At 42.0% G+C, this 16304-nt stretch overlaps 1 protein-coding gene across 1 annotated transcript; it reads right to left on the reverse strand.

Moving 5' to 3' along the window:
* Nucleotides 1-8903: 8903 nt before the first annotated feature.
* LOC100343402 (large ribosomal subunit protein uL23m) lies at nucleotides 8904-9440 on the reverse strand. Its single transcript, XM_008263061.4, has one exon. It carries the CDS (start codon nucleotides 9284-9286, stop codon nucleotides 8963-8965), a length of 324 nt encoding a protein of 107 aa, XP_008261283.2. The 5' UTR covers nucleotides 9287-9440; the 3' UTR covers nucleotides 8904-8962.
* Nucleotides 9441-16304: the final 6864 nt, after the last annotated feature.

Consider the following 16304-nt stretch of genomic DNA (forward strand, 5'->3'; position numbering starts at 1 on the left):
ATTTCTGAATGTGAGCCATTCTAACCGGGGTGAGGTGGAACCTCATTGTGGTTTTGATTTGCATTTCTCTGATTGCTAATGACCTTGAACATTTTTTCATGTGCCTGTTGGCCATTTGGATTTCCTCTTTTGAAAAATGTCTATTGAGGTCCTTGGCCCATCTCTTAATTGGGTTGTTGGTTTTGTTTTTGTGGAGTTTCTTGATCTCTTTGTAGATTCTGGTTATTAACCCTTTATCTGTTGCATAGTTTGCAAATATTTTTTCCCATTCTGACGGTTGTCTCTTCACTCTCCTGACTGTTTCTTTTGCAGTACAGAAACTTCTCAATTTGATGCAATCCCAATAGTTAATTTTGGCTTTGACTGCCTGTGCCTCCCGGGTCTTTTCCAGAAACTCTTTGCCTGTGCCAATATCTTGAAGGGTTTCTCCAATGTTCTCTAGTAACTTGATGGTGTCAGGTCGTAGATTTAGGTCTTTAATCCATGTTGAGTGGATTTTTGTGTAAGGTGTAAGGTAGGGGTCTTGCTTCATGATTCTGCACGTGGAAATCCAATTTTCCCAGCACCATTTATTGAATAGACTGTCCTTGCTCCAGGAATTAGTTTTAGATCCTTGATCAAATATAAGTTGGCTGTAGATGTTTGGGTTGATTTCTGGTATTTCAATTCTGTTCCATTGGTCTATCCATCTGTTTCTGTACCAGTACCATGCTGTTTTGATTACAACTGCCCTGTAGTATGTCCTGAAATCTGGTATTGTGATGCCTCCGGCTTTGTTTTTGTTGTACAAGATTGCTTTAGCTATTCGAGGTCTCTTGTGCCTCCATATAAATTTCAGCACCAATTTTTCCAGATCTGAGAAGAAGGTCTTCGGTATCTTGATTGGTATTGCATTGAATCTATAAATTGCTTTTGGGAGAATGGACATTTTGATGATATTGATTCTTCCAATCCATGAGCATGGAAGATTTTTCCATTTCTTGGTATCCTCTTCTATTTCTTTCTTTAAGGTTTTGTAATTTTCATCGTAGAGATCTTTAACGTCCTTGGTTAAGTTTATTCCAAGGTATTTGATTGTTTTTGTAGCTATTGTGAATGGGATTGATCTTAAAATTTCTTCCTCAGCCATGGCATTGTCTGTGTATACAAAGGCTGTTGATTTTTGTGCATTGATTTTATACCCTGCTACTTTGCCAAACTCTTCTATGAGTTCCAATAGTCTCTTGGTAGAGTTCTTTGGGTCCCCTAAATAAAGAATCATGTCATCTGCAAAGAGGGATAGTTTGAGTTCTTCCTTCCCAATTTGTATCCCTTTAATTTCTTTTTCTTGCCTAATAGCTCTGGCTAGAACCTCCAGAACTATATTGAATAGCAGTGGTGAGAGTGGACATCCCTGTCTGGTCCCAGATCTCAGTGGAAATGCTTCCAACTTTTCCCCATTCAATAGGATGTTGGCTGTGGGTTTTTCATAGATTGCTTTGATTGTATTGAGGAATGTTCCTTCCAAACCCAGTTTGCTTAGAGTTTTCATCATGAACGGGTGTTGTATTTTATCAAATGCTTTCTCGGCATCTATTGAGAGAATCATATGGTTTTTCTTCTGCAGTCTGTTAATGTGGTGTATCACATTGATTGTCTTGCGCACATTAAACCATCCCTGCATACCAGGGATAAATCCCACTTGGTCTGGGTGGATGATCTTTCTGATGTGTTGTTGCATTCTATTGGCGAGAATTTTATTGAGGATTTTTGCATCTATGTTCATCAGGGATATTGGTCTGTAATTCTCTTTCAGTGCTGCATCTTTTCCCGGCTTAGGAATTAAGGTGATGCTGGCTTCATAGAAAGAATTTGGGAGGATTCCCTCTTCTTCAATTGTTCTGAATAGTTTGAGAAGAATTGGAGTTAGTTCTTCTTTAAATGTCTGGTAGAATTCAGCAGTGAATCCATCTGGTCCTGGGCTTTTCTTTGTTGGGAGGGCCTTTATTACTGTTTCAATTTCTGTCTCAGTTATGGGTCTGTTTAGGTTTTCGATGTCTTCCTGGTTCAATTTAGGTAGGTTGCATGTGTCCAGGAATCTATCCATTTCTGATAGGTTTCCCTGTTTGCTGGCATACAAGTCCTTGTAGTAATTTCTGATGATTCCTTTTATTTCTGTGGTGTCTGTTGTTACATTTCCTTTTTCATCTCTGATTTTATTGATTTGGGTCTTTTCTCTTCTTTTTTTAGTTAGTTGGGCCAATGGGGTGTCAATTTTGTTTATTTTTTCAAAAAACCAGCTCCTCGTTTGGCTGATTTTTTGTAATGTTTTTCTTGATTCAATCCTGTTGATTTCTTCTCTGATTTTAATTATTTCTCTTCTCCTACTAGATTTGGGTCTGGTTTGCTGTAGGTTTTCTAGATCCTTGAGGTGAATAGAAAGCTCATCTATTTGGTGCCTTTCCAATTTCTTGATGTAGGCACCTATTGATATAAACTTTCCTCTTAACACTGCTTTTGCTGCGTCCCATAAGTTTTGGTATGTTGTGCTGTTATCCTCATTTACTTCCAGAAAGTTTTTGATTTCTCTTTTGATTTCTTCTATGACCCATTGTTCATTCAGGAGCATGTTGTTCAATCTCCATGTGTTTGCGTATGCTCTAGGGATTCCTGAGTTGTTCATTTCCAACTTCATTCCTTTATGGTCTGAGAAGCTGCATGGTATGATTCTAATTCTTTTGAATTTGCTGAGACTTGCTTTATGGCCTAGTATGTGGTCAATCCTAGAGAAGGTTCCATGTACTGCTGAGAAGAATGTATAATCTTTAGCTGTAGGATTGAAAGTTCTGTATATATCTGTTAGATCCATTTGGGCTATAGTGTCGTTTAAATCTACTGTATCCTTGTTGATCTTCTGTCCTATTGATCTGTCTATTTCTGAGAGTGGAGTATTGAAGTCCCCCAGTACTATTGTATTGGGGTCTAAGTCTCCCTTTAAGTCCGTTAACAAATCTTTTAGATAAACCGGTGCCCTGTAGTTAGGTGCATATACATTGATAATTGTTATATCTTCCTGTTGAATTGATCCCTTAATCATTATGTAGTGTCCCTCTTTGTCTCTCTTAATGGTTCTTGTGGTAAAGTTTATGGTGTCTGATATTAAGATGGCTACGCCTGCTCTTTTTTCATTTCTGTTGGCATGGTATATCTTTTTCCAGCCTTTCACTTTCAGTCTGTATGGATCTTTGTTGGAAAGATGTGTTTCTTGTAGGCAGCAAATAGATGGGTTTTGTTTTTTAACCCAATCAGCCAAACGGTGTCTTTTAACTGGACAGTTCAGGCCATTCACGTTCAATGTGACTAATGATAAGTGGTAACTTTGCCCTGCCATTTGCCAAAGATAAGTTCTAATATATGCTTTGAATTCCCTGTGATCTTTTGCTGTGAGCTTTCCTTCCTTGGTTTCCTTCCTTTACCTTCTTTCATATTGATGACCGTGTTTCTTTGTTTCTGTGTGTAACACATCTTTAAGCATCTTTTGCAGGGCTGGACGAGTGGCAACAAATTCTTTCAATTTCTGTTTGTTATGAAAAGTCTTTATTTCACCTTCATTCACAAATGATAGCTTTGCAGGATATAATATTCTGGGCTGGCAGTTGTTCTCTCTTAGTACCTGGGCTATATCTTGCCATTCCCTCCTAGCTTGTAGAGTTTCTGATGAGAAGTCAGCTGTGAGTCTGATTGGAGATCCTCTGAGAGTAATCTGACGTTTCTCTCTTGCACATTTTAGGATCTTTTCTTTATGTTTCACTGTGGAGAGTTTAATTACAACGTGCCGTGGTGAGGGTCTCTTTTGGTCGTGTTTATTAGGGGTTCTGTGAGCTTCCTGTACTAGGATTTCTCTGTTCTTCTCCAAACCTGGGAAATTTTCTGCTAATATCTCACTAAAAAGGCCTTCTAATCCTTTCTCCCTCTCCATGCCTTCAGGAACTCCTAGAACCCGAATGTTGGGTTTTTTAATAGTATCCTGAAGATTCCCGACAATATGTTTTAGATTCCTAATTTCCTCTTCCTTTCTTTGGTCTGACTGTATCCTTTCCTGTTCTCTGTCTTCTAAGTCCGATATTCTCTCTTCTGCTTCTCCCATTCTGTTTGTAAGGCTCTCTATTGTGTTTTTCATTTGATCTATTGAATTCTTCACTTCAGTCACTATCCCAGTTTCCTGTTGTACTAGTTGTTTCGTTTCATTTTGATTCCTCCTTAATATTTCATTTTCACGAGAGAGATTTTCTATCTTGTCCATTAAGGATTTCTGTAGTTCAAGAATTTGTTTTTGAGAACTTCTTAATGTTCTTATCAATTTTTTGAGATCTGCTTCTTGCATTTCTTCTATGTCATCATCCTCATAATCTTGAATTGGGGTGTCTTTTTCATTTGAGGGCTTCATGGTGACTTCCTTGTTTTTATTACCTTGGTTTTTGCGTTTGTTATTTGTCATATTGGAGATATTTGGTTTCTTCACTGTGGTGCTTTTTCTTGTTATACTATGACTCTAGATTAAGTGGACTATCTGTTTTTGATGGAGCCTTAGGGCTTGAGATGGGTGTGGCCTGAGAGCTCTGTTTGGTGTGCCAAAGGTGACACTCCCAGGTTAGGCGTGGTAAACCTCTCTCTCTCTCTCTCTCTCTCTCTTTATTTTTTTGATTCAACAGGGAAGTTATTCTGCACAGCTGAACAAAGTTGGAGGTAGTTAGCAGGCAAATGATATACCCACAGGAGCCAGAGATCAGAAGCTCTTTCCCAAGGATCACACAGGGAATCTGTTCGGCCCTTAGAGTGCGCTCAAATTCTCCTTCAGTCTCCCACTGGGTTGCCAAAGTTACGGAATTGTAGCGTCTCTGGAGAGTGCTCACGTGAATTCCGTGAGTTCTCTCCCCCACCGTCTCTTTTTTCACAGTCTCAGTTCAGTAGCACCATAAATTTACTAAGTCCTAATCTCCTGTTAATTCGCCCCACCCAGAGTCAGGTTTTTCTGCTAGGCTCAGGGCCGGTGCAGACCTGAGGTCGCTCTGCTTATGACGTATGTCCAAGATGGCGCCTGCTCTTTGTCTTGCTCGCCCTTGAGAGGTGAGCGGAGAGAGAGAAACCCGTGTCCATACCAGTCACCTTTTTTTTTTTTTTTCCCTCTCTCTCTCTTCCAGTTAGCTTGGTGAGGTCCCCCCCGCCCCGGGGGTCGTTCCCTCTAGTCTCCTCTCTCCGCTTGCCTGCCGGTGTCTCGGGTTATTGAGGTTCGGCTCACCTCGCGTTCCAGCGCTGGTGTGTTGAGTCTGCCGCTGATGTCCCGAACTGTGTGCTCCCACGCTCTCCACGCAGGTCTGCTCCCCTTCCAGCGCCGATGTGTAATAATTCACTTTTTAAAAACTGCTACTGCACGTGTTCAGCCATGGAAGGGCCAAGTACTTAGAAGGCAAGTGGTTTAATTCAACCTGCTGTCTTTTTCAGGAAGAGAAACTCCCAAGTAACCCCTTCTAATCAGGCCTCCAGAACTTCTGCTCCATGTAATATTCCTGGGTCAAATAAGTCACAGAATGAATTTTGACTTCTACTCCTTTGCCAATGACTTTGAAAGCTGCACCTTACTCTGCTGAGCTCCAAAACAGCTGTCAGCTAGTGGACAATTATCTTCTGGATGTCCCATGAGTTTCTCACTTGGGATAAAAGTCACACTTTCCTCAGAGCTCTCCTCCTTTCTGGGGGTGAACTGTTCCTCCTGTTCCTCATTGAAGTGGCAAACAATCTGCCCAAGCAAATTCTGTTGGAGTAATCTTAGACTCCTTTCCTCCTCTGCAAATCATTTGAGTGCTATCTCTGAAATACATAATGGTGTCCCTAACTCTCTCTTTCCAGCGCCCTGATCCTATTAAGACCTGTAATTGCTTTTTCCAGGACTATTACAATGATCTCCTTGTCTACTTTGAAATGTCATTCTTTCTAACCTATTAAGTTTCTTTCTCTCAGGTAAACTTGATGATGTCATCCTCAGCTAAAATTCTTTGAAGGGTTTCCTCTCCATTCTGTTTCTCCCAGTGTTTAGAACTATGTCTTGGTCACTGTGCTGCTTGATCAGTTCTGGGGTAGAGTGAAGGACTGGTATATACTAGGGAAGCGGGACACATAAACAGAGAATTGTCGAAGAGATCATTCTGCAATGTAGCAATTTACAGGCTGCTTTTGGAAAATGTGGGGAGGATCCAGTTGCATAAAGGTGTTTCAGTGACCAGTTATCAAATACCTATAATGTAGCAGACACCAAGCCAGTTACTTAGACTGCAGTGATTAAAATGCACAAGTTCTGTGCTTGAGCTGAGAAAAATTATAACATAATGAGTTTGGAGCCATTACATATGTATAAAGAATTGCTGGAGCATGGAGCCACAGAAGCTTAAATTTTAACTTGAAAATTGAATAGGAACTTGATAAGCCTGGTGAACTACACAAGGAAATAAAGGATCCCAGAAGTTACAGAAAAGGGAAGTGAAATGCTTGGAAAAATGGAAAGCAGCTGACTGCCACAGGAGCCGAGGGTGTTCAAGAGAGGATGATTAAGGGAACAGGAAAGCAAAGGGTTAGGTTGAAACACTCCTTCTCATTCATTCATTCACATACTCACATGTTCATCAACAAACAGTGATCAGATATCCTTTGCAGGGTCTCCTATTAGTCCCAGGGAACTATGCCTGGGTCATGGCCCAAGTCAAGACCCTGAAAATTGCCTATGACTAAATAAAGATCCTAAGTAAAGTTACCAGGGGTCTAGCACTTTCCTCTCCCTCACCTCCACTCCCAGTCCTCACAGTGTGCCTTCAAATGCTTTGATCTTTCTGCATCGTATTCCAGCCAGAGATTAGAGCTGTCATCCTTTAAATGAATTAAAATGAGGGGAGGGAAGACACATTTAAAGACAATGAAAGAACTTCAACAGTTGCACAATCGCCCTCTTTGCTACTATAAATATTTAGGGCAGGAAGACACAGGTTTTAAAACTCCCTGCCATGTTCAATGTTTAGTTTTTACATTTTAAGCCATCAATGTTCCATCATTACTCCTAGGCTGACAGTCTCTTCTTTTGTGTATGTGAGCTTCTTCCCATTAAATAAGCTTCTCTTTTGGAAGAAATCTTATGGTAACAACTATAATTACAACCCAAGGCTGAGATGGAAAATGCACTGATGTGACAGCTTTTGTGATAGGAAGGGTGGAGAAAGAACGAAAGCTTATAATTTTCTTTAAGGTGTCTTGAAGCAGCCCTGCCCATGTGATGTAAATGTGCAGTGACCTGGAGTTTCAGGAGAGAGTAAACCAGAAAGACATGTCAGGTTACTGCTGCATGGACCACCAGTTAACAAGCAAGACAGACTTGATGTGATGCTGAATTCCCTATGACTTCTTTAAAAGGAATAGTCTTGGGGCCAGTGCTGTGGCTTAGTGGGTAAGGCCACCGCCTGCAATGCTGGCATCCCATATGGGTGCCAGTTCTAGTCCCAGCTGCTCCACTTCCTATCCAGCTCACTGCTGTGGCCTGGGAAGGCAGTGGAGGATGGCACAGGCTGTGGGGCCCCTGCACCATCATTGGAGACCCGGAGGAAGCTCCTGGCTCCTGGCTTCCAATCAGCGCAGCTCTGGCCATTGTGGCCAATTGGGGAGTGAACCAGTGGATGGAAGATGTCTCTTTCTCTGCTTCTCCTTCTCTCTCTGTGTAACTCTGACTTTCAAGTAGAATAAATAAATCTTAAAAAAAAAAAAAAGAATAGTCTTATACAATTCTTCCCAACATTTGGAACAAAACGGCCTATTTTCAACATCAAAATCTTATTTCTCACTTGAGACGAGTTTTTCATGTCTCTCATTTAAGGAAATACACAGTGATGATAAACAACTCTGTTTGTTATTACTTTGAAATAAATTAGTTTGTTTCATTCATTGCAATAGTATTTATAGACACCTGAAAAAAAAAAGATATGTGGATTTGAAAAATATGATTTATTCGACCAACCCAACAAACCTTGGCCCATGTGTATTTGATAACATTTGCAGCAACTCAAAAATTGGTGATTTGCCACTCCCCCTCAGTCCCCACCTCAAGGCTGGGAATAATGTGTTCCTTGTATTCCCTTATTTGTTCATTTGTTCAATTATTTCTTTTCATTTAAAAAAATGTGTTTAGGCACATGCACAGTGGGACATGTGTAAGCCATATTGGGGAGCCTGGGACAGGGTCCTGCCTCTGCTTCTGATCCAGCTTTCTGCTAGTACATATCATAGGAAGCAGCACATAAAGACTTAAGTGGGACCTTGCCACCCTCATGAGAGACCCAGCCAGTGTTCCTGGTTCCTGATTTTGGCCTGGTTCAGCTCTGGTTGTTGTGAATATTTGGGAAATGAACCAGTGGATGGAAAATCAATCTCTCTCTCTTTCAAATAAATAAAAATACATTTTTTAAAAATTTTATTTATTTATTTGAAAGTTGGAGTTACACACAGAGAGAGAAGGAGAGGCAGAGAGAGAGAGAGATCTTCCATCCACTGGTTCATTCCCCAATTGGCCGCAGTGGTCGGATCTGTGCTGATCCGAAGCCAGGAGCCAGGAAACTATATGCATGAGTCATTAATACAAAGACAAATAACACCTGGTAGCTATCCTCCAGGCACTTAAATCTAGTCAGGGAGACATTGGAGCAGTGCAACGGCACAAAGGAGGATGTGGTTAGTTTCCCTGGGAGAGGATGTCTCAAAAAGCTTTTTTCAGCCAGATCCGCGTGCCTTAAGGGCTGATTCTGAGGCCAGAGTGCCGTTAGGACATCTGCCATTCTATGGGTCTGCTGTGTATCTCGCTTCCCATGTTGGATCGTTCTCCCCCCCCCCCCTTTTTTTTTTGGTTCCAGTACGACTTTTATTTGAGCTGCCCCTGGGGTGTGTGTCCCCGTCACAGGCCAAACCAGCCGGGAACCCCGCCACGCCAGGGGTCAGCACTCAGCCGCTGCCACTCAGCCTGCAGGAGGTGGTCCCGGGCGTCCTCGGGGCCATCCTGGGAGCCCTGCTCCTTCGCGGGGAACAGGTCGGGAAAGGTGAAGTGCTGTCCGTGGGCCAGCTGCACATAGGCCACCTTGTAGTCCGGCTTCTTCAGCCGCACGTTCCTGTGGTCTCTCTTCCTGTTGGAGCCGTGCTGCACCCGCGTCCGCACAGCGGCCACCGGCACCTTGTAGATGCTCTGCAGGTAGTTCCTGAGGTCCACCCTGGTCATCTCCATGGGGATCCGGAACTGCACGGTGTCCTCGGGCTGGGCCGTGCCAGGCCGCACCAGCTGGATGAAGAAGTTGGTTCAGAAGAGGCAAAGCTGGGGGCCCCCCAGCTGGTACAGGGGGTACAGCACATTCTGTGCCATGGATCCGCACCGCTTCTCTCCCTTTTTTATTCTATCAGCTAGTATTTGCAGACACTAGTCTTGTTTATGTGCTCCTTTTGGCTCTTAGTCCTATCATTATGATCAATTGTGAATAGAAATTGATCACTGGGACTAGTGAGATGGTATTGGTACATGCCACCTTGATGGGATTGAATTGGAATCCCCTGGTATGTTTCTAACTCTGCCATTTGAGGTAAGTCAGCTTGAGCATGTCCCGAGGCATGGAAAGCCAAAACACTCTGGCAAAAAAAAAAAAAAAACAACAACAACAACAACAAAAAAAAAAAAAACAAAAAAAAAACACCCTAAATGAAAGATTTCCACGAGTGAGTTCCCAGTGGAAAGAATGGGGCCATCAAAGAAGGAGGTACCTTTCTCTGAAGGGAGGAGAGAACTTCCACTTTGACCATGACCTTGTCTAAATAAGATCAGAGTCGGTGAACTCAAAAGGCTTCCATAGCCTTGGCAACTCATGACAAGAACCTTGGGTGATTACTGATGCCATAAACAAGAGTGTCAATTTGTTAAGTCAACAACAGGAGTCACTGTGCACTTACTCCTCATGTAGGATCTCTGTCCTTAATGTGCTGTACATTGTGATTTAATGCTATAACTAGTACTCAAACAGTATTTTTCACTTTGTGTTTCTATGTGTGTGCAAACTGTTGAAATCTTTACTTAATATATGCTAAACTGATCTTCTGTATATAAAGAGAATTGAAAATGAATCTTGATGTGAATGGAAGGGGGGAGGGAGAGGGAAAGGGGAGGGTTGTGGGTGGGAGGGAAGTTATGGGCAGGGGAAGCCATTGTAATCCATAAGCTGTACTTTGGAAATTTATATTCATTAAATAAAAGTTAAAAAAAGCTTTTTTCCCCAGAGGTTTATCCGTTATCTCTTGCTGCAATAATGCTATTCACTCACTCACTCAAAGACTTAGTAACTTAAAACAATAATCCTCAGGCTCATGGTCTTCAAGCCAACAACCAATCCACTGGGCTGTGCTTGATACTAGGCTTTAGACTCTAGGATTTAAGCTGCAGAATGGAGTAAGATCTTTTCCACATGGCTCTCAAGCAACCTCCCCTGGAACTAGTATGTGCTAAAGTGGGTCTTTAATGTCCAAAAGAGCCCCACTATGCAAAAAACAGCTTCAGTCTGCTCTTGCTGTGGTTACTAAAGCTGCATTGGTCGAAGCCAATAATAGCCATGCCCAAAGTCAAGCGATGGGAACTCCACTTATCATTAGGCCATGTGCGTGTATGGATGGTACTTGAAGGAAGTAAAGAATTAGGACCCAAAATTCAATTTACCACAGGACAGTGTTCTCAATCTGTATCCTGAGGGATAATTGGAAGTTTATCAGGTAGATCTAAAATTCCGAAATATAAAATCAGGAGGAAGAAAGAAACATCAGTGCACAGTATTTGGCCTACAGGAAATGTTCTGAAGGAATGGAGCTGGTCTATGAACACCATGTTCAGTGTCTGTCATGGAACATAGCAGGTCCATTAGTATATGAAGAGGAGCACAGCCTTATTAATACCAAAGCTTGATAGATCTAGAGAAAGGTTAGTGAAAGCCCACATGCTGCTGTATTGACAATTCATGGGCCACTGTTGTAATGACATGACACTTAAAAAAAAATCAAAACAGGATTTACACTCCATGGTTTCTTTTGCATTAATCAGTTCTTCATGCTGCCGTTTTCAAACTATTGAGGTTGTGGTTTACATTAGATTTCTATTGCCTGTATGAACAAATTCCCGCAAACAATGGCTAACAACACTCATTTGTTACTTTACAGCTCTGAGGGCCAAGAGCCTGAAATGGGTCTTATGGGCTAACATCAAGCTGTCAGCATGGCTGAATTCCCTTCAGAAACTAGGGGGGAAAACCTGTGTCCTTGCCTATTTCACCTGCATTCCTTGGCTCAGGGTCCCTTCCTCCGACTTCAAAACTTCTGAACTATGATTCCCTCTTCCACATCTAAAGGACCCCATTGGGCCGCCCCACACAACCCAGGATGATCTCCTTATTTTAAGAACAACTGGTTAGCTATCTTAATTCCTCCTCCACAAGCCATACAACATGTTCGCAAATTCTGGGGAGTGGGAAGTGGACATCTTTGAAAGGCTGTTGTTCAGCCTGCCACATGGTATTGATGCCTCATATTTGTATGGTCCTTTGAGTCACACTGAGCACCTACTTTGTTGTAATGCCCTCCCTTTTCTAAGCATAGAATCATTTTACAGGAGAATAAGTGGAAACATATGAAATGGCAGTAGGGTACAGTGTTAACAGTTAAATTGCTGTTTATTCAATTATCTCCGAGTACTCTGAATGTATCTAGGTTGGTCCATATCGTACTCTATTGCAATTGTTTGTACCTGTCTGTCTTACCACCTCAAGGTGAACATGGAGTCATCTTGGGTTCTGTGCCCTAGCAGTTAAGGTGGGGATGGAATGAAAGACAATCACATTTATAGCCCCCCTATTATGTTCCTCATGTGCCAAGAATGCCATATGTAATTTATAATTTATTCTCCTCCTTACTTACAGAGCCTAAGGTCACAGAGTTCACAGCACAGAGCAAGACTGGAATCCAGACCAAGGCCTGCATGACTTCAAAGCCGTTACTTATCTCCTTGGCCTTCAGGAGCCAGAAGATCCCTCAGCTGGCTTTCAAAGAAGTGGTGAGGAGCGGGTGTCATGGCACAGTGAGTGAAGCCACCGCTTACAATGCATCCCATATGAGCACCAATTTGAGTCCCAGTTGCTCAATTTTTGATCCAGCTCCCTGTTAAGGAAGACAGCCCAAATGCTTGGGCCCCTGCCACCCTTGTGGGAGACCTGGATGAAGTTCTAGTTTTCTGGCTTCAGCCTGGCCCAACATCAGCTATTGTGGCCATCTGGGGACAGAACCAGCCATTGGATGATCTCTCTCTCTCTCTCTCTCTCCCCCTCTCTCTGTCATTCTACCTTTCAGCAAATTAAATAAATCTTAATAATAAATAGAAAATAAAAGAAGTAAAGAAGGAGCCATGTGGGCTCCTTGTAGTAAATGTCTGAAAACAAGACTTGTAGAAACAAAGAGCAGCAATCTAATACCATTGGTTTTTATTTGTTAATTTGTTTGTAGGTGATTTTTTTTTTTTGACAGGCAGAGCTAGACAGTGAGAGAGAGAGAGACAAAGAGAGAAAGGTCTTCCTTTTCTGTTGATTCACCCCCCCAAATGGCTGCTATGGCCGGCACACTGCGGCGGGTGCTGCGCCAATCTAAAGCCAGGAGCCAGGTGCTTCCTCCTGGTCTCCCACACGGGTGCAGGGCCCAAGCACTTGGGCCATCCTCCACTGCCTTCCTGGGCCACAGCAGACAGCTGGACTGGAAGAGGAGCAACCGGAACAAAATCTGGTGCCCCAACCAGGACTAGAACCCGGAGTGCCTGTGCCGCAGGTGGAAGATTAGTCAAGTGAGCCCTGGCACCAGCTGATTTGACCCTTTTTAATGGCGAAAAGTCCTAACCTATTCTTAGTTCCACAAATAGTGACTATGCACCTTGGTCGGCTCACCTCTCTCTGAGCTAGTTTCGTTTTTAATGAGGAAGCTACAGTAGGTGACTGGCTAGTTCCCCTGTGCAACTTGAGGCTTGTTGACCTGGCAAGCTGGGACTGGGATGGAGGTTTTCTGTGTTCCCAAGGAGGCAGCTTTTCCTACTGCTCTTACTAAGTCTGTGATGTAGTTCAGTTCTAAGACAGAACCTTGAAACCAGAAGTAAATGATTGCTTCTCATTCTACAACTATGTGTATTCTAACCAAATGAACTATGACACTTATTTGAGAGACTGAGATAGGGAGATACCAAGACAGGGAGAGCAGGCTCTTCTGCTGGTTTTCTCCCTAAATGCCAGCAATGGCCGGGACTGGGTCCAGGCCAAATCTGGGAGGCAAGGACACAATACAGCTCGCCCATGTGGGTGGCAGGAACCCACCTATTGAACTATCATCTCTGCTTTCTAGGATCTGATTTAGCAGGGAGGTGGAGTCAGGAGTTGGAACTGGGAATTGAACCCAGGTATTCGGATATGAGATGCAAGCATCTTAACCACTATGCTAAGTACCTGTTCTTAGAAACTTTAGCAGCAATTCAATGAATCTTTTTATATCTATTGGACTTAGCAATAAATAATATTCATTTGTATTTTGAATGTCTACTTAAACATTTTATTTAACCCATACTTACTGTATTTTTTAGAAAAGTTTTATTAAATAAATATAAATTTTGAAGAACAGGTCATCAAAGAAGGAGGTACCTTTCTCCAAAAGGAGGAGAGAACTTCCACTTTGACTATGACCTTGTCTAAATAAGGTCAGAGTCGGTGAACTCAAAAGGCTTCCATAGCCTTGGCAACTCATGACAAGAGCCTAGGGTGATTACTGACGCCATAAACAAGAGTGTCAATTTGTTAAGTCAACAACAGGAGTCACTGTGCACTTACTCCTCATATAGGATCTCTGTCCTTAATGTGCTGTACATTGTGATTTAATGCTATAACTAGTACTCAAACAGTATTTTTCACTTTGTGTTTCTATGTGTGTGCAAACTATTGAAATCTTTACTTAATATATGCTAAACTGATCTTCTGTATATAAAGAGAATTGAAAATGAATCTTGATGTGAATGGAAGGGGGGAGGGAGAGGGAAAGGGGAGGGTTGCAGGTGGGAGGAAAGTTATGGGCAGGGGAAGCCATTGTAATCCATAAGCTGTACTTTGGAAATTTATATTCATTAAATAAAAGTTAAAAAAATATATATAAATTTTGAAAGTACAACTTTTGAATTATATCAGTTTTTCCGCTCATAACCACCCTCCCACCCACAAACCATCCCATATCCTACTTCCTCTCCCATCCCATTCTTCATCACAATTCATTTTCAATTATCTTTATATACAGATCAATTTAGTATATGCTAAGTAAAGATTTCAATAGTTTGCACCCACACAGACACACAAAGTGTGAAGTACTGTTTGAAGACTAGTTTTACCTTTAATTCTCATAGTACAACACATTAAGGACAGAGATCCTACATGGGAAATATGTGCACAGTGACTCCTGTTGTTAAAAATTGACACTCTTATTTATGACATCAGTAATCACCTGAGGCTCTTGTCATGAGCAGCCAAGGCTATGGAAGCCTCTGAGTTCACCAACTCTGACCTTATTTAGACAAGGCCATAGTCAAAATGCAAGTTCTCTCCTCCCTTCAGAGAAAGGTACCTCTTTCTTTGATGGCCCATTCTTTCCACTGGGACCTCACTCTCAGAGATCTTTCATTTAGGTAATTTTTTAACCACAGTGTCTTGGCTTTCCATGCCTGAGAAACTCTCATGGGCTTTTTAGCTGGATCTGAATGCCTTAAGGGCTGATTCTGAGGCCAGAGTGCTGTTTAGGACATCTGCCATTCTATGAGTCTGCTGTGTATTCTGCTTCCCATATTAGATCCTTCTCTCCTTTTCAATTCTATTGATTATTATTAGCAGACACTGATCTTATATATGTGATCCCTTTGACACTTAACCCTATCTTTATAATCCATTATGAACTTAAACTGATCACTTTAACAAGCAAGATGGTGCAGTGACTCTTCCTTTTTACTGCCAGAGAATTAGGCAGGCTGCCTACAGCCTGTCCTGGCTGAGGAGGGGAAGTGCACCATCCGCCACTCAGCCTCCCTGAACCCAGGGGACAATCAGATGCAGTGGGGAGTCGAGTCGAAACAGGATCTCACTTTATTGTAAAAGGGAGGTGTTTATAAAGCTGTGGTACAGAGCAGATTCAGGCAAGGGGTGGGGTGATGTGACACAAAAGGGTTTTAGCCAATCCTATTATACCACCTCAGTGATCATTAGGCAAAAGCACCCTGAGGCTGGGTTGTTTGCCGTCAGGGATTTGAAACTTAAAGACAGGTCTTCAAACTTGAGGCAGGCTTAGGAAGTTCCTCTAGGCCTCTCCGGATTCAGCCTCCCCCACAAGATGGCATTGGTACCTGCCAACTTAATGGGCTTTGGAGTCCTATGGCATGTTTCTAGCTTTACCATTAAGGGTAAGTCCAAGTGAGTGTGTGCTGAACTGTACATCTCCTCCCTCTCTTATTCCTATTCTTATTTTTAACAGGGATCAATTTTCAGTTGAATTTAAACGCCTAAGGATAATTGTGTGTTAATTAAAGAGTTCAACCAATTGTATTAAGTAGAAAAAGGAAATACTAAAAAGAGTAAGATAGTAAGCTGTTCCTCCACAGTCAGGACAAGGGCTGATCAAGTCATTGTTTCTCATAGTGTCCATTTCACTTCTACAGGTTTCCTTTTAGGTGCTCAGTTGTCACAGATCAGGGAGAAAATATGATATTTGTCCTTTGGGACTGGTTTATTTCACTCAGAGTGATGTTTTCCAGATTCCTCCATTTTGTTGCAAATAACCGGATTTCATTTTTTTAAACCGCTAAGTAGTATTCTATAGAGTACATAACTCATAATTTCTTTATCCAGTCTTCTGTTGATGGACATTTAGGTTTATTCCATGTCTTGGCTATTGTAAATTGAGCTGCAATAAACATTGAGGTGCAGATAGCTCTTTTATTTGCCAATTTAATTTCCCTTGGGTAAATTCTGAGGAGTGGGATGGCTGGGTCTTGTGGTAGGGCTATATTCAGGTTTCTGAGGAATCTCCAAACTGACTTGCATAGTGGCTTTACCAGTTTGTATTTCCATCATCAGTGTATTAATGTACCTTTTTTCCCACATCTTTGCCAGCATCTGTTGTTAGTTAATTTCTGTATATAACCACTCTAATCTGGG

The sequence above is a fragment of the Oryctolagus cuniculus genome, chromosome 5, assembly GCF_964237555.1.
Source record: "Oryctolagus cuniculus chromosome 5, mOryCun1.1, whole genome shotgun sequence".
Taxonomy (NCBI): Eukaryota; Metazoa; Chordata; class Mammalia; order Lagomorpha; family Leporidae; genus Oryctolagus; species Oryctolagus cuniculus.

What these genes read in the sequence shown, in the direction of transcription:
- LOC100343402 (XM_008263061.4), bottom strand. Translation starts at nt 9,286, where the DNA reads ATGGAGATGACCAGGGTGGACCTCAGGAACTACCTGCAGAGCATCTAC.